Source organism: Spea bombifrons, chromosome 12 (assembly GCF_027358695.1).
Source record: "Spea bombifrons isolate aSpeBom1 chromosome 12, aSpeBom1.2.pri, whole genome shotgun sequence".
NCBI lineage: Eukaryota > Metazoa > Chordata > Amphibia > Anura > Pelobatidae > Spea > Spea bombifrons.
Window position 1 is genome coordinate 21,479,740 of NC_071098.1, and position 18,488 is coordinate 21,498,227.

Here is an 18,488-nt window from a genome sequence, read left to right on the forward strand (position 1 = left end):
GAGACCAAGATAAACTTATTTGGTTCAGATGGTGTCAAGCGTGTGTGGCAGCAACCAGGTGAGGAGCACAAAGAAAAGTGTGTCTTGCCTACAGTCAAGCATGGTGGTGGGAGTGTCATGGTCTGGGCCTGCATGAGTGCTGCCGGCACTGGGGAGCTACAGTTCATTGAGGGAATCATGACATACTGAAGCAGCGTATGATCCCCTCCCTTCAGAGACTGGGCCACAGGGTAGAATTCCAACATGATAACGACCTCAAACACACCCCCAAGACGACTGCTGCCTTGCTAAAGAAGCTGATGGTAAAAGTGATGGACTGGCCAAGCATGTCTCCAGGCCTAAACCCTATTGAGCATCTCTGGGGCATCCTCAAATGGAAGGTGGTGGAGCACAACATCCACCAGCTCTGTGATGTCATCATGGAGGAGTGGAAGAGGACTCCAGTGGCAACCTGTGACGCTCTGGTGAACTCCATGCCCAAGAAGGTTAAGGCAGTACTGGAAAATAATGGTGGCCACACAAAATATTGACACTTTGGGCCCAATTTGGACATTTCCACTTAGGGGTGTACTCACTTTTGTTTGCCATGGCTGTGTGTTGAGTTCATTTTAAGGGAACAGCAAATTTATACTGTTATACAGGCTGTACACTCACTACTTTACATTGTAGCAGAGTGTCATTTCTTCAGTGTTGTCACATGAAAAGATATAATAATATATTTACAAAAACGTACTTTTGTGAGATACTGTATATCTCTCTGTGGAAGGCCAGGTTTAGAAGCGGATAAAAAAAGTCCTCGGACAAAGAAGAAGACAGAAGACAGAGCAAAAAGATACAAGAGAAAAAGAGGAGCCAGGGGCAAAAATTAGGGAGACATTCAGAGAGAGCGTGATATGAGAGTGTGAGATAATGTAAATGAGAGTATGAGAGAGTAAGAACATGAGAGAACATGATTAAGAATAGTGAGTGAGAGTGGAAAATAGGGCTGCAACTAACGATTATTTTAATGATCGATTAGTTGGCCATTTATTTTTTCGATTAATCAGATAAAAATTAATATGAAATTTTTTTATTTATTTAAAATAATTTAATGAACAAACTGGGTGTTGACATTAACATGTGTCATTGTATCAGTGAACAACTTCCTATTTTACTGACATAATAATAAAAGCTATATATATATATATATATATAGGTACAAGAATCCAAACATAATATTTCTCAAACTAGGTTTTCACCTGTAAACTATTTTTTCATATTTAATAAAAACTATGCATTTCTCGTTTTTATTTCCTTTTATTTTCTAACCTGCCCCAGTTATGCACATCTGCCCCCGGGCTTGCCACTCCCCCCCCAGATACGGCTTATACCCCCTGATATGCCACTCCGGCCCCTGAGATATGCCTTATACCCCTGTATATGCCACTGTGCCCCTGATATGCTTTATATCCCCTATATGCCACTGTGCCCCCAGATATGCCACACGCCTCCTATATATGCCACATGCCCTCTCCCCAGACTTGCCCAGACTCCCTGGTGTCTAGTGGGGGCAGCAGGTGAAGGTCTGCGTGATGCGTGTAGACAAACCTTGGCTGCTGCCGACACTTTTGCTGGAGCACCGGAAGGTCATGTCATGCTGGTACTCCATCATAGAAGCCCCAACGGAAGTAAAGGGCAGTAGCGAAGGTTGTCTGCATCGTGCAGACATCCACCAGCTGCCAGAGAGTAGGATCCAGGTCCCATGCAGCACTGCGGGGGATACTCCTCTCTGGCAGCCGGTGAATGTATGCACAATGCGCTCAGACAACCTCCGCTGCTGCTTGCCGGGACTTCCTCCGGGGCTTCTATGACTGAGCACCAGAGATCATGTTAGGCCGGTGCTCCGTCATAGAAGCCCCAGCGAAAGTGGAGGGCAGTAGCGGAGGTTGTCTGCATCGTGCAGATGTCCACCAGCTGCCAGAGAGGAGGATCCAAGTCCCTTGCAGCGCTGCAGGGGATCTGGATCTTAGTCTTGTATTTTTCAGAGCATTTTCTCTGAAAAAAACCTTGTCTTATAATTGAGCAAATACGGTACCTTTGTTTTGTGAGATGGAGGGCCAATGTTTAGGAAAGGAGCACACTAGGGCAACCTCATGTCCCGGATTCCCCAGGACAGTCCAGCAATGGGACTTCATGTCCTGCATCCCAGGCAGCTTCAATCTGGGACAGTGCATTGTCACGGATTGAGAGCTCTCAGTAGACATGGATCTGGGGGCGGCTTCTGAAAATGAAATATTTATCTGAAAGAGAATGGATCCAGCCAGCGCCACTCAATAACGTTTGTGGGCGGCGCCAGCGTGGCTCAATAATTTTCCTGGGTGTCGCAAGCCCCGCTCAATTCTGGATTATATATGTATATATTTATGATTGCTAACAGCAATCACACTCTTATCATGTCCAGGCAGCCAGTACAGGCTAGAACCCGAGCATGATAGAAGTGTGATTACAGGCTCCCTATACCATGCTATTCTTCCGCCCCCACTTACACATCTATGCTATCACACACACACACACTAATTCATTTACTCATTCGCAAACATTCATTCACTCATTCATATACTAATTCATTCACGGATACTCATTCATTCACTTAATCATGCATACTTGCTCATACATCCTCCCCCACCACCTTACCTGAACTGCAGATCTATCACTCGCAGACTTCTGCAGGGGCCCTGCTGCTTCTGTCTGTGTGAAAAACTTCTTTCTTTCAAAAATTTTTGAAACCACAGACACCCCAGGGTATTTAAAATGCTAGTATTTTAACTCTTTCTATGCACTAATTCTACCTCCAGTCTTTGTCAAACTTTGTGGTAGTCATTTTTTTGCGTTTTTTTTTCCACACACATTTACTTCATGTATGAATTATCAGGTCCTAGTATATGTCACTGTCATTAAACACTCCAATATGTGTTTAGCAACATCTCCCGAGTACAGTGATACCACCCGCGTAAATCGGGACAGTCGGGGGGCATGCCATGGCGTCCAATATGCACTTGCTGGGACACAGAAGGAGGGAGTGAAGGGTGAATGGAAGGAAATAATAAAGGAAATAAGAAATAAAAAAGGGGAAGAGAATTTAAGATGAATTGAGAAAGCCAGAAAAGAAGGGACTGAGGCCCAACCTAAGAGGGCCCAACCCCACCAGAACTCAGAAGAGGTGAACTGGATCCAGAGCAACCGGGTTGCCACATATTTCTCATATTATTCTGATGCATGTTTTACCAACTCCTCCATTGCCCTCGTCTCCTCCTGATTCATTGATTGTTGGTCCCATCTACATACTGGAACTCTGCATCTCCAGACAAGATTTCCTGGGATCTTTTCTATGAAACACCGCAACGGAGGCGGTTTATGGTGATACATTTTCTTTCAGGACTCAACAGCTTTGCTTCTCCGTTGGTGTGGATTTTAAAGGGACCATTTTCATTCATACATTTGTTCTGGTAACACATGCAATTACTCTTCACCCATTTGGATCTTACCTTATTACTCATTGTGACCTCATAAAAACGTTAGTGAGCTAATTTTGTGAGTTTATTTCATCTGTATGTTTTCTTCATTTGTTTTTTAGATATACATTTTTTATCAGTATTGTGGATATAATATTGTAAGTTTATAATTTATCACTGGATGTTTTCATGGTGTTTGTTGTGTCATCTGGAGTAGGTGAAGAGTAGAAGGAAAGGACCCAATGCATCACCCCCCCCCAAACCCAATGCGTGACAGAGTCGCTGCCATGATTGCCCTATCCACCCTATCAAAAGGCTTTTCGGCATCCCTAGAGAGCAAGAGGCAAGAGCGTTCTGAGGTTGCCAGGTGCATTAGATTGAGGGCTCTGATGGTGTTGGTGTTTGATCACCCTTGATAAAGCCTTTATCGGCGAAACATTGGGGATCACATTTCAGAAGCGTTGTTGTCCGCCCTCCAGTCTGTAAGCATGTAATAGAATTTCTCAGTAACTTTAGAGGGATAACTTTACAGCAACATAGTACTTTGCCCCCTTTAATCGGACCATTTCGTTACATTGACGTTTTATTAAACATAATAGGCAATAATTGGGGAAAAAAACCTACCCTGAGGTTTGTATTCGATTTTGAATCTAAATGTTTTTTGCCTTGGAGCAAATGACTATTCACTTTTGAACAAGAATATAAGACCTAGATAGCAAATACTTTTTTATGTGTCTGGTAATAACTACAGTCATTAGAAGCTACCTGTGCATGACGAAGCCTTGGTTGCAGCCCTGTCCTGCAGCATTTATTTGGGATGTTTCTGAATCTGACCCCTAAAAGCTGGAATATAAACCCCTTAATTACTGGGCTGTTTTTTTTCTTTTTGCACCCTTCATGACCAAGGCTGTTTTAACACATTTGCAGTGCTCCTGTTTAGTCGTAATTTTCGGCTCTCATTTAGTATACCCACACGAGTTATGTTTTTCTTTTTCAGAACACGAACGACTTTCTTTGGATACCAGTTATGATTTCATGTAAAAAAAAATAATGAAATATTAAGAAAAATGGAAAAAAAGGCACCTTTTCTCTCTTTTTGCTATTCTGAAAAATGTGTCCTTCCCAAATCTTTGCTCATTAGAGCTGCTGTGCTGTACAACCTAGTGTTCCCTGCTGTTGCTCTCTCTGGTATCCTGACCCTAGCTTTGGACCTCGGCTGTTTGCTGGTATCCTGATTTTGGCTCCTCTACTCGCTGACCCGTCTTCCGTAACCCTGACCTCGGCCTTCATTTTGACCACTCTCTATCTTGCATCCCGGACCCCTCACTAGTACATATCCTAACATCTTTGGGACATCTTTGAAGTCGGCCAATTCAATTTACCCCATCAAACCATATATTTTGAAAAAAATACCCCCCAAGGTATTTTAAATGCTGCTATTTTAACCCTGTGCGTACATTCTACCACCAGCCTTTACCAAAATGTGTGGTAGTAATTTTCTTTGTGTTTTTTTCACAGGAATTGTACCTCAGGTATGAATTCTGGTATATGTCAGCGTCAAACAAAACTCCCAGTACAGTGATACCACCCATGCATGGGTTTGTTGGGTTGTTTGGTAAGTAAAAGGTCACTTTTGGGAAGTGTGTATTTTTCAACTTTGACATCTGGTCCTTCTGCCAGATGACCTATCTGGAACATCTTTGAAGCTGTCTAATTAAATTTACCCCATCAAACCATATTTTTTTTTAAAAAAACTAGACACCCCAGTGTATTGTTAAAATTAGTGCATGGAAATAGTACTTTAGGTATGAATTTGCTGTCACTGACAAACACTCCAATATGTGTTCAGCAACATCTCCTGAATAACCCCTAAAGCTGGAATATCTTTATCACTATACCGCCCATGCATGAGTTTGGGAGACTGTAATGCCTCAACATCTAGGCATTACAGCAACACAGTTCTAAGCTTGTTTAATGCCATGACGTACCAGACACGTCTTCTGACCATTTTTCCTTGACGTGTCTGGCACTTCATTGGCTCTTAAGCGATTAAGCAAGGTTTTAACCATTCAAGCATAGTAAGTGTGCATATTAGATTAACATCAACAAATGTTTTAGTATATTATTAGATAGAGCATATATAGTAAGACATTACTGTTATTTCGTTCATAAATTGGAATCAAATATATACATCAAAGGTATATTAAAGCATTACTATGTCCATTTAGAAGGCCCTTTCATGTATTGTCTCCATCCAGAAAATGGAGAGTTTTCAATAACTTAAATAATGTGGAGTTTAAAGGTTTATTTCAAAAACTACATAACTCCCATCATTTAAAAATGTGAAAGAGGGACATTTTAAAAAAAATAAAAAAAAATCTCCCGGAACTCACCAATACAAGCAATTGCACTTTAAAATGTCCCACTTGCATCGCCACTTAAAACACGCTTCGTTCTTATCAGCACAGTCATGCATATTAAAAATAACCAACACATTAAATTGATTTCCCATGAGGCTCAGCCAGACACACTACTTCCATGATGTTGGCTGAGCATCATGGGAAGTGCAGCAACAGTAAAGCTGCAGATGCTAGCTGTGAACTAAAATTCCCATGATTCTCAGCCAGCCAGGTGTCCACCCTAATGCTGGCTGAGCATCATTGGAAGAGTAGTCCACAGCAAAAGAGATTTTTTTTTAAATTAATGTTTTTACTCCCCTGCCCATAAACACACATATACACATACACTGCCTTTACACACACATATACACTGCCCTTACACACACCTGCCCATAAACACACATATACACATACACTGCCCTTACACACACACATACATGTACACTGCCCTTACACACACACACATACACTGCCCTTACACACACATTCACGTACACTGCTCTTACACACACATATACACGTACACTGACCTTACACACACACACATATAAATATACACTGCCCTTACACATATACATGTAGACTGCCCTTACATGCACATATACATGTACACTGCCCTTGCACACACACATATACACTGCCCTTACACACACATATACATGTACACTGCCCTTACACGCACATTTACATGTACACTGCCCTCACATACACACACATATACATGTACACTGCCCTTACACACACACATATACACTGGGGGGCATGTAACTATTTGCTGTCTTGACAACTACAATAGCCAGATTATAAAACTGACTGTGTAACATAAATATGGACACATTGGTACGCTAAAAACTACCATTAGAAAGAAAAGGCCTCTGCTCTTTGCAGCCTCTCCTTTTTTCATGAAATGCTTTTCACAGAACACAACTAGTAGTTAACTCCCATAATGGCACAAATTGCTGAAGTCTCTTGCACAAATGTCAAACTTGACAAAGTATGTGTTTGGAAAACAATAAACTAAAACTAACATTACCATCTTGCAAACTACGTTATATTTGACTTCATTATGCCTTTGAAGAGCCATGACCTTTTAAGTAGTTTTTGAATACAGCAAGAAAGACAATGCTATTATTTCAAATTTAGTCTTAGTGTTGACAGGATCGTGACACATACTATTAGGGGTAACTATTCACTTATGATGTTATGGGCAGCAGGATAGGCAATTTTTAAGCAACACTTGAGAGCAAAATATTAACCGCACACAGTATTAGCAAAGGTAAAGCAAGTTAGAACGCTATATATAGGGTTGGCCTTAGGGGTGTGCGACCTGTGCGGCTGCACAGGTCGTCTCTGCAGCAGGGGCGCCGTGCAGCCGTCCCATCACCAACGCCGAGGCGGCAGGGAGAGGAGGAGGAGAGAAAGGGGCGCCGAGTGGTCGCACATGAAAAAAGTTTTTAGCAACCGCTCAGCCCCCTTTGTCTCCTCAGCGCCCTACCGCTGGCCCTGACTGCAGTGGTGGGAGCTTGAGGCCTCTGTCGTCATATTCAGACGCTCAGCAGTGAAGCTGTGTGCGCCGCGGCAGGACAGAGAGACAGGCCTCACATTCCCATCACAGGACTTCCCCAGGATAAGTGAGCTGCAGGGGGGGGTAGATAGTAAGGAGGGGGAGAGGGGGTGGATAGTAAGAAGGGGAGAGGGGGTTGATAGTAAGAAGGGGGAGAAGGGTAGATAGTAAGAAGGAGGATAGATAGTGAGAAGGGGGAGGAGATTGCGAAAAAGGTAGGTTGTAAGAATCTTGAAAGAAAGAGTGAGAATGAGTAAGAGAATTAATGAATTAATGTGTGGATGAATTGTGTGAATGCGTGAGGATGAATAAATTGGTATGTGGATGAATTTTGCGAAAGCGTGAGATAATTAGGGCTGCAACTAACGATTATTTTAATAATCGATTAGTTGGCTGATTATTTTTTTTGATTAATCGATTACATTTTTTACATTTAAAATAATGTAATTTATCGCAATGGCCTCTCTCTATTCACCTTCTTATTTTACTGACATAATAATAAAAGCTACAAGAACCCAAACACAGTGTTTCTCAAACTAGGTTTTAATACAAAGTTATTAGTAAATATTAATTCATGTTAACTATTTTTCATATTTAATAAAAACTATGAGAAAAAAGCCTTGTTTATATTTTATTTACCAAACTGCCCCCAGTTATGCACAGCTGACCCCCAGCTTGCCACTCTGCCCCCATATATGCCTTATACCTCCTATATACCAGAGATTCCACTGTGCCCCCTGATATGCCACTGTGCCCCCGATATGCCTTATACTACTTATATGCCAGTGATATGCAACTGAGCCCCCTGATATACCTTTTACCCCCAGATATGTCTTATGCCCCCCTGATATGCCTAATATCGATATGCCACTGTGCCCCCTGATATGCCTTATAACTTCCAATATGCCACTCGCCCCCATTTATGCCTTATACCTCCCTATATGCCATTGTGCACCCTGATATGCCACTCCGCCCCCCATAAATGCCCTGCACCACCCTGAAATTCATTATACTATTTTATTTTATTTACCAAACTGCCCCCAGTTATGCACATCTGACCCCCAGCTTGCCACTCTGCCTCCCCTAGATATGCCACTCTGAAATTCATTATACCCCCATCCACCACTCTACCTCCCCCTATACACCACTCTAACTCCCCCAGATATGCCATTCTGCCTTCCTGAAATTCATTACACCCCCATACACCACTCTGCTACCCTGAAATTCATTATACCCCCATACACCACTATAACTCACCCATACACCACTCTGCCTCCCCCCCTCCCATACACCACTCTTCCTTCTTCTCCCCCCATACACCACTCTGCCTCCTCCCCCCTCCCATACACCACTCTGCCTCCTCCCCCTCCCATACACCACTCTGCCTCCTGTCAGCAACGGAGGTTCACAAGACACCAGGGAGCCGGGTAGAGAGGCAGAGTGGTGTATGGGAGGGGGGGGCCAGAGTGGTGTATGGGAGGGTGGTTCCCATACACCCCTCTGACTCCTCCCCCTCCCATACACCACTCTGCCTCTCTCCCGACTCCCTGCTGTTTTGTGAACCTCCGTTGCTGACAGGCACTTTCACTGCAGCTTCATAGAAGCCCCAGCGAAAGTGAAGAGCAGTAACGGAGGCTGTCTGTGCGCATCGGGCAGACCCCCATCAGCTGACAGAGAGGATGATCCTCTGCAGGAGACCTCGATTCTCTGTCAGCCGGTGGGAGTCTGCACGATGTACACAGACAGCCTCGGTTACTCACCTTCACTTCTGCTGTGGCTTCCACATCATGTGATGCTGCCACTGCATCGTAGGATCGGAAGTGGAGGGGAGAGGCAGAAGTTGTCTGTGCGCATCGCACGGACACCCACCGGCTGACAGTGAGGGGAATCCAGGTCCCCTGCAGCGTTGCGTGGGATCTGGATTCTAGTGTTATAATCCGATCTCTGTTTGAGGTCGATTATATAAGGAGAGGAGTTTTTCAGAGCATTTGCTCTGGAAAAAACCTCTTTTTATAATCGATAAAAATCAATTCGACTAATCGATAATGAAAATCGTTGTCAACGATTTTCATTATCGATTATTATTGATTTTATCGATTAGTTGTTTCAGCCCTAGAGATAATAAATGAATTAATATCTCTATGAATTGTGTGAAAGCGTGAGATAATAAATGAATTAATGTCTCTATGAATTGTGTGAATAAGGAAGATAAGGATGATATTAACACATATTAATGAGTGGATAAATTGTGTGAATGAGAGAGAATAAATTAATGTGTCGATGAATTATTAAAGGCAAATCAAAAATAAAGTATATAAACCATTTTAAAACTTAACTTTAAATATTGAATACATTAAATATTAATGCTGTAATCAAATACTATCTTAGTATATGATGTTTATTTATATGCTGTTGGCCCAGCTGCAATTCCCTAAAAATAATAAACTCTGAAATTCTAGAGAGATATTGGATAGTTATTTCTCCATTCCATGTTTATTAATGTGTCTTCATAAATTCTAAATCAAGGATTATACCTAATTTTTGGGTAGTCCCTAATTAATAATAACCATTTTATTGATGCATTATAAACAATAATTGTGTACATCAGAAAAAAAGCTAATTGTTATTCATGAAGAATATTTTTGGACATGCCATTTCAGAAATTAATGTTTTGTTATATACAAATTCATACACATTTTATACAATACAATTTTCTATGAAAATGCCCATCTTTTGTATTATTGTTTTCTAATCAGATTGGCATTCTCTTGTAAACCAGCCATAGTGAAAGTTGAATTTTACACATTGAACCAGGATATTGTTCTTAGCAGCCTGGGGAAAATTAAACCATAGCTTTGCCTTTACATTTAATTACATTAATGAGTTCTTTCCAGCCTTCACATTTCACTTTAAAACAAAACAACAATGTGCAATGTGCATGGCCTCTAGTCTTAGTTGCTTTCATTTTAATGCTGAATCACTGCACTGGTAAAATAATTTTGTTAACTTAATGGGAGTGAAAGTCTACAACTGCATAGGTATCTTGGAAGGCAATAAATAATTCAAAAACAAAAGATGAGATAATACACTACCATCATCATGACTCAAGAAAGCCAATCTTTTCTTAGCTTTATTTCAACAATATCTGATGATAAAAAATATGCAATAAGGAAATATAAGGAAAGCACAAAACAAAAATCAACTACTTCATTTTCTAAGAAGGTAAAATCAAAATGTACTATCTCAAAAGTTAAACAGTGACCTCATTTTTGCTTCCTGTACGCAGATGCTGGCTTGGAAGATGGCCAGGGATAAACTGAAGTTGCTCGACTGTGTCTTGGCGTTTGGTGGCAAAGGCTTGTCGTCTATTTGCTGTATGGTTCCCCATATCCCAAGTGGTTTTAGGTGAGTTGGACGATGTGGGGTGGGAATTCATTTTGATCATGTGGTGACGATCCAGCATTGGAGTACTAGCACAGATATTGGTGTGTGACAAGGCCTTCTGGTGGCCAAGGCGCACTTCCTGGAATGGAGCTGGTCCACGACGATGAATCTTTTCAGGAGACAGCAAGTGCTCCTGCGAATGCAAGACATCGCGGGACAGAAGGTGTTCATGCGAGATGAGACGATCTCTAGGTATGGTATAATCATTGTGAACTGGATAGTGATTGTCTGAGAGGATATGTTCCTGGGACATGACTCGCCTTGGTGTCTGAGATTTTTCTAGGTAGCCATCTTGATCACAGTTCATTTTCATGACATGAAGTGGAAGGGTGCCACGTGTTAACTCTGCCAAGTGTTTTCTTTTAAGGTAAAAGTCATCCATGTCTTTTTCTGTTTCAATAAAAAGTTTAAATACAAAACAAGATAAAATTACTTTTATCCAAAACTAAAGCACTTTTTTTAACTATATGAACAATATAATACATTTATTAATTTCAACTGAATTTTTCATTATTGTGGTGATATGCACAGAGAAGTTGAAGGTTTTCATAAAAAACAACAGAGGCCGTTAAAAAACAGTTAAAGTTAAGTTAATAAAGTCAAGTTAATTTTGCCGGACATGTCCACGGCAAAATAAAAGTAACATTAATGAAAAAAAATCAAGCAGTTGTCCTTTTGACATTTTACACCTAAAACGTTATTTTCAAGTGTTCCTGATGGAGTGCACAAAACCAGTTTTCTCCCCAAAAAATCAGAAGGCGGATATCAGGAGGTTAAAAAGTATAAATATATCTTTAATCTTGAATAAAATCTGGTAGCGTACATTAAAAAGTGGTATAAAACTGTAACTTACGCTTGGTGTTGTGGTAGCTTTGCTACACTCATATTGCATATATTTACTTCTGAGCGTGCGGCTCTTCCCCTCCTGTTTTCGTCAGTACGCACGACGCGTTTCGCTCCAAAAGCTTCTTTGCTTTTTTTTTTTCCCCCCACAACTCTATTTTTTTGAGCGCTGTCACTAATTACCTTTATTTCACATTAGTTTTTGGTTGACTGGGGTTACCCTCAGTGGTTCAGCAGCACTTATTACGTTTGTTCAGCGCTTCACCTAAAGTCACTTATTTTTAAATATAAATCTAAGTTTAGGGAGGCAAAGTGCATTATTAGATTATAAGTACACATCGAGGAGAAAATAGCTAGGTTAACAAATAAGAGTGATACAACCTTTTTAGATCTATAAGTGAGAGAAGAAATTCAGGAATAATGAAACTCAAGACACAAGGGAATAGTATAAATAAGAATAAAGATCTAGCTGACTGCCTAAATAAATACTTCTGTTCTGTTTTTACAGAGGAAAATGAAGGTGAGGGACCCTTGTTAGCCAAGAAAAATAGGGTGACACAGCTGTGTTTACAGAGGAAGAAATTCTACTTGAACTGTCCAAAGTAAAAACAGACAAATCTAAAGGATCTGATGGGATACATTCAAAGTTATTAAAGCACTTCAACGTGTGCTCGCAAAACTGCTACCAGACTTATTTAACCAGTCACAGTAGTTCCAGAAGACTGGAAGTTGGCTACCGTAGTACCGCTGCACAACAAAGGTAGTAGGGAGGTCTCAGCCAACTATAGTACAGTAAGCCTTATGTTGGTAGTTGGTAAATGGTAACCATGCTAAATGGTTATCTGGAAGTAAATGGTTTGCAATATCAAAAACAACATTCATTTACTACAGGAAGATCCTGTCAAACTAAATTCATATATTGACTGGGTAACTAAGATAATATACCAGGGAGAGGCTGTTAATACCTCCTAACTAGATTTTAGTAAAGCATTTGACACTGTCCCTTATAAAAAGGCTTTGAGTTTGGATGCCAGAATAGTTCAATGGTTTAATGAGTCAGAAGGTTGTAGATAGTATAGTAGTATAGTATAGTATAGTATATAAGGTTTAAAAAAGACTTCAGTCCATCAAGTTCAACCTTTCACACATACCTACTGCTAAAGTTCTAAAGTTGATCCAAAAGAAGGCAAAAAAAGAGATCCCCTCTTAGATGTCTCTTTTCAAGTAAAAACAGGTTCAGTTTTTCTAGTGTTTCTTCATAACTAAAATTCTCCATTCCTTTTATTAACTTTGTAGCATGCCTCTGCAGTTTCTCCCGCTCTATAACAACCTTCTTAAAAACAGATGCCCAAAATTGCACTGCATATTCAAGGTAAATTTATATTTTAATACTCCTCTTTATGCCTTACTGCCTTTTGCTTTTCTAAAGTAAAGTGTCTTGGTAACAGTTACAGTGATTCCCCCATCTCCAGAAGGATATTGACACATTGGAGAGAGTTCAGAAGAGAGATACAAAAATGGTAAGTGGTTTGCAATACAGAAATTATCAGGAAAGGTTAAATTATATTAATATGTATAACTTGGAGTAAAGAAGAGACAACATTTCAATACAGTACAGGAGGTACGCTTATTTGAAAGAAGGAGCAATGTTAGAACAAGAGGTCATGGTCTAGAGGGTCAGGGGCTTAGATGCAACCTGACAATGATTACTAAGAGGTTACTAGATAAACTGACCAGTCTCCCAGCAGAAGTAGTGGAGGCTAATACAGTGAAGGAATTTAAACAGGCATGGGATAGACATAAAACTTTCCTCACTATAGGATCTGACCAAAGACTGATAGGGGTTAAACCCCTTAATCACAAGTTTTTTACTTGTAGTACACTTTTGGACAAAGGCTGTATTTTTCTTCTTCCTGATTTAGTGCACCCATACACATTATACATTGTTTCATTCAGGGCAAGCAGGGCTTTCTTTAGATATCTTTATTTTTATATCATCTAATTTACTATAAAAAATATATAAAATATGGTGATTTTGGTAGACTTTTATTTGAAACTCATCTACAATCTACTCATCTCATCTTTTTACTCATCTACAAAATATAATGAAAAAAACTGCTACATTACTATTTAGAAATAGTTTAGAAACACTCAAAGTTTTATGTTTGTTTTTTTTGTGTGCAAATTATAGGGCAATAAGTAAAAGTAGCATTTTCCTATTTCATTTTTTTTAAATGGTCATACTGCACCCATACTGCTGGCCACTTATACCCATCAAACCATATATGTTTGAGAACTAGTTATTTGCTAAATTCCATCCAATAACCTCGTTAGCCTCACTCGTCACGAATGCATTACATCGTGAGCATGTACGGGCTTTGTCCTGAAGGGGTTAAACATGGGCTGACTAAATGGGCCAGTTCTTATCTGCTGTCAAATTCTATGTTTCTATGTTTGCGTTATAACTTAATAATTCATGTGTTTCTGTGCAGCTCTTTTTAGTGTCTAATATGTTTTGGACGCTACTGGGTAGTGTGCATTATCTGGCAAATGTTAGATGGCAGCTGTTACGCAGAAACACCTACTGAAATTGCTTATTTTAAATATAAAACCAATAGTAATCCAAAATTCTGATAAAACAAAAATTAAAAAACAACCATGATTTCTAGGACATTCTTATAGTCTCCCAAATAATTGATTTGTTCATAGCAACCTAAGTTTTAGAAGTAAAGAATTGTATTTCATTTGCTATTTTTATACCTATATGGATAGAGGTTTGTTGCCTGTGTGCAAGCATTCTCCATGATGGTGTTAATTTAATTGTTAGATAAAAATACACAAATCTGCTAATTACCACAAGTTCTCATGTAACTGAATATTATCGTCAATTCATACTTTGCTTTTCATGATAGTTTACTTTATGGAATATTTAATAATATAAAGTCATGTAATGTACTGTCACCTCAACAGTAGTCACGCACAGCGAGGTAGGACACAAAGTACGGAGGTTCAAGCCGAGGTCGGGGTACCAGAGATCACGAAATAAGAATGACAAGCAGAGGTCAGGAATCCAGAAGTCAGAGGAAACGAATAACAAGCCGGGGTCAATAACAGAAAACACGAACCAGAACGCGCACTGAGGAGTAACACTATAGGAACAGGTACGACCATCAGAGGGCAAGGTCTGAATGTCCACTGGGAGGTTATAAAGGAAGAGGAAGTGACTAGGCACCAATTGGAGCAATTGGCGCCAAAATTTGAACAGGCTGATGTCACTTCCTGTTTGGTGGAATCCGGCAGCCATCTTGAGTGTGGCTAGACCGTAGCCTATAAGTATAGGTGCCTGCGGTTCTGAGTCTAACCACCAGAGGGCATGCTGAGGTAGATGGAGGTCTTCCTCTCCTCTGTGGAGGTTCCTGTGGCTGGTAGCTAGCAGAAGGGGGTCTCCCTCTCCTCCTTGGAGGCTGCTGTGGCTGCTGGCTGACAGAGGGAGGTCTCCCTTTCCTCCGTGGAGGCAGCTGTGGCTGCAGGCTGGCAGAGGGCGGTCTCCCTCTCCTCCGTGGAGGCCGCTGTGGCTGGAGACTGGCAGAAGGTGGTCTCCCTCTCCTTCGTACCAGCGGCCGCTGATCCAGGTTGGTGACAGTACGCCCCCTTTAAGGGGCGACCCCAGGGCGACCTTCGCCAAGACATGCTGGCCTCCGTGAGTGGAAGTACCAAATCAAATAAGGTGCAAGGAGCCATGCTGCAGGAACCCAGGAGCATTCTTCAGGCCCATGTCCCCTCCAATGGACAAGATACTGGAGACTCCCTTGTTGTCTCCTGGAGTCAAGGATGGCCTGGGCAACGCGTCCCCCTCCTGCTCCACTGGGGTCGTGGGGAAAGCGGGATGACGCACGGTGTAATCACACACGAGTGGTTTGAGTAGGGAGACGTGGAAGACCCTTGAAAAACACAGGGTCCTGGGCAAGGAGAGTTCATAAGCCACAGCATTGACACGTTGGACAATTGAAAAAGGACGATGAAGCGCGGCGCCAACTTCATGGTAGGAACTCTAAGCCTCAGGTACCTGGTGGATAACCACACCCTGGAGAGTAGGTAGGGTGTGGCGAGCTTCTTCTGTCAGCGTAGCGCTTCTGGCGCAGAGCAGCCCGTTCCAGTGCAGCTTGAACAAATAACCAGGTGGAGTGGAGAGAGGCAATACGTGCATCGAGGGCTGGAACCGAGGACGTAGGGAGAGAGCTAGGAAACACCTGCGGATGCAGACCGTAGAGGTAGTAGAAGGGAGAAACCCCAGTGGACTCCTGTATAGAATCATTACGTGCAAATTCTGCGAATGGCAGGAGATCAACCCAGTCATCCTGATGATCGTTCACGAATAAACGTAGGAACTGTTCGAGGTGCTGATTAGCTCGCTCAGCAGCCCCATTAGTCTGGGGATGATATGCGGAGGAGACAGCAAGGTTGATTCCGAGAGCCCTGGTAAACTCCCGCCAAAAACGTGCCACAGATTGCGTTTCACGGTCAGACACAATCTCTGTAGGTAACCCATGTAAGCGTACCACCTCCCGAATAAAAACCTGGGATAGGACTGCAGCATTAGGGAGTTTCCTCAGTGGTACCATTTGCGCCATCTTGGAGAAGCGGTCCACAATCATAAGGATCACGGTGTGACCCCGGGAACTGGGTAAATCAACAATAAAGTCCATTGCCAGATGAGTCCATGGAGCAGAGGGACGAGGAAGAGGTTGAAGCAGACCGGCAGGTGGTAGTCTGGAAGCCTTATTAGCAGCACAAGCTGTACACGCTTTGACGTATTCTGTGGTGTGCTTGCTCCAATCTGGCCACCAGAAGGTTCGGGAGACCAGCTCTTTCATACAGGCTGTTCCGGGATGACCAGCCATCTTAGAACCATGGCAAAGACTCAGAACCTCCGTTCTCAGCTCTAACGGTACATATAGTTTGCCCGCAGGTAAGGCTGATGGAGCTCCATTCTGCATGCCTGAGAGTTGGTCAATCAGGGGAGTTAGACAGCGGAGTTGTACAGGTGCCATGAGTTTGCCTGATGGAATGATGGATTCTGGAACCCGGTTCTCCTCTTCCTCGGGTATGGTGAACATGCGTGAAAGGGCGTTGGCTTTGACGTTCTTTGTCCCAGGTCTGTAAGTAAGCACAAAAGGGAATCGAGACAGAAAAAGCAACCCTTGACGAGGGTTAAGGCACTTAGTGGACCCAATATATTTTAAGTTCTTATGATCAGTCAATATCGTAGTGGGCACATGAACCCCCTCGAGCAGATGACGCCACTCCTCCAAGGCGAAAATAACTGCTAGTAGTTCCCTGTTACCCACGTCATAGTTCCTTTCAGCTGGTGTGAATCGTTTAGAAAAGTACCCGAAAGGGTGCAACGGGCCACTGTAGGAGGCTCTTTGGGATAGTACTGCTCCTACCCCAATCTCAGATGCGTCAACCTCCAACACGAAGGGTTGCTGTGGGTCGGGATGTCTGAGTACCGGAGCAGTGATGAACTTGTCTTTAAGTCGAGCGAAGACTTGAATCGCCTCAGGTGTCCAAGATTGTGTGTTGGAACCCTTCTTGGTAAGGGCCGTGAGCGGTGCAACGATCTTAGAGTAATCTCGAATGAATTTCCAATAGTAGTTGGCAAACCCCAGGAAGCGTTGAAGAGGTTTCAGCCCTATCGGTTGAGGCCATTCCTTGATCGCTTGGACCTTAGTCGGGTCCATCTCGAACCCCTCTGGGGTTATGACATACCCTAGGAATGTCACTTTGCGTACCTCGAAGGAGCATTTTTCTAACTTAGCGTAAAGTCCATGAAGTCGCAATCGAGCTAAGACACTGCACATGTGTCTCCGATGAGTCTGGAGGTCAGGAGAGTATATCAGGATGTCGTCCAGGTATACCACTACGAACTGTGGAAGGAAATCTCGAAGAAAATCATTAATGAACTCCTGGAAGACTGCCAGGACATTACATAGTCCGAAGGGCATAACGGTATACTCATAATGGCCGGACCGAGTGTTGAAGGCAGTCTTCCACTCATCACCGGGTCAAATCCTGACGAGGTTGTACGGCCCTCGCAGGTTCAACTTGGTATATATTTTGGCATCACGCAGTCTGTCGTTCGGTGATCAGAGGTATCGGGTATGTATTACGTCGAGTGATCTTGTTGAGACCTCGATAATCTATACAGGAGCGAAGGTCCCCATCCTTTTTCCATACAAAGAAGAAGCCTGTCCTTGCGGGTGACATAGATCGCTGAATAAAACCTCTTTTAAGGTTCTCCTTGATATAAGACTCCATAGCTCGTGTCTCAGGAATGGATAGTGGGCAGACACGCCCACGAGGAGGCATAGTCCCGGGTAATAAGTCGATAGGACAATCATATGGCCTGTGTGGTGGTAATCTCTCTGCCTCCTTTTTGTCGAAGACGTCTGCGAACTGTTGGTATGGTTCAAGCAGCAACACTGGAGGTTTTGAAGCTGGGGACAAGGAGGCGAGGCAGCAACACTGGAGGTTTTGAAGCTGGGGACAAGGAGGCGAGGCGGATCGGTCTGTGGCAATTCTTGACACAATCCTTATCCCATGCCGTGATCTGTCATGAAACCAGTCTATGGTGGAGTTATGAGACTGTAACCACGGAAACCCCAGAATGAGTGATATTGTGGGGGTACGGATGACATGGAAAGACAGCTGTTCCTCGTGAAGGAGCCCGACAGTTAGCGTGAGTGG

At 42.4% G+C, this 18,488-nt stretch overlaps 1 protein-coding gene across 1 annotated transcript in view; it reads right to left on the reverse strand.

Moving 5' to 3' along the window:
- Positions 1–10,571: 10,571 nt before the first annotated feature.
- Positions 10,572–18,488, reverse strand: part of SHISA7 (shisa family member 7) — a 59,022-nt gene continuing 51,105 nt past the window's right edge. The window contains exon 6 of the mRNA XM_053451467.1: positions 10,572–11,288. Within this exon, the coding sequence (XP_053307442.1) occupies positions 10,705–11,288 (584 nt within the window). The 3' untranslated portion in view covers positions 10,572–10,704. The remainder of the gene's footprint in view (positions 11,289–18,488) is intronic.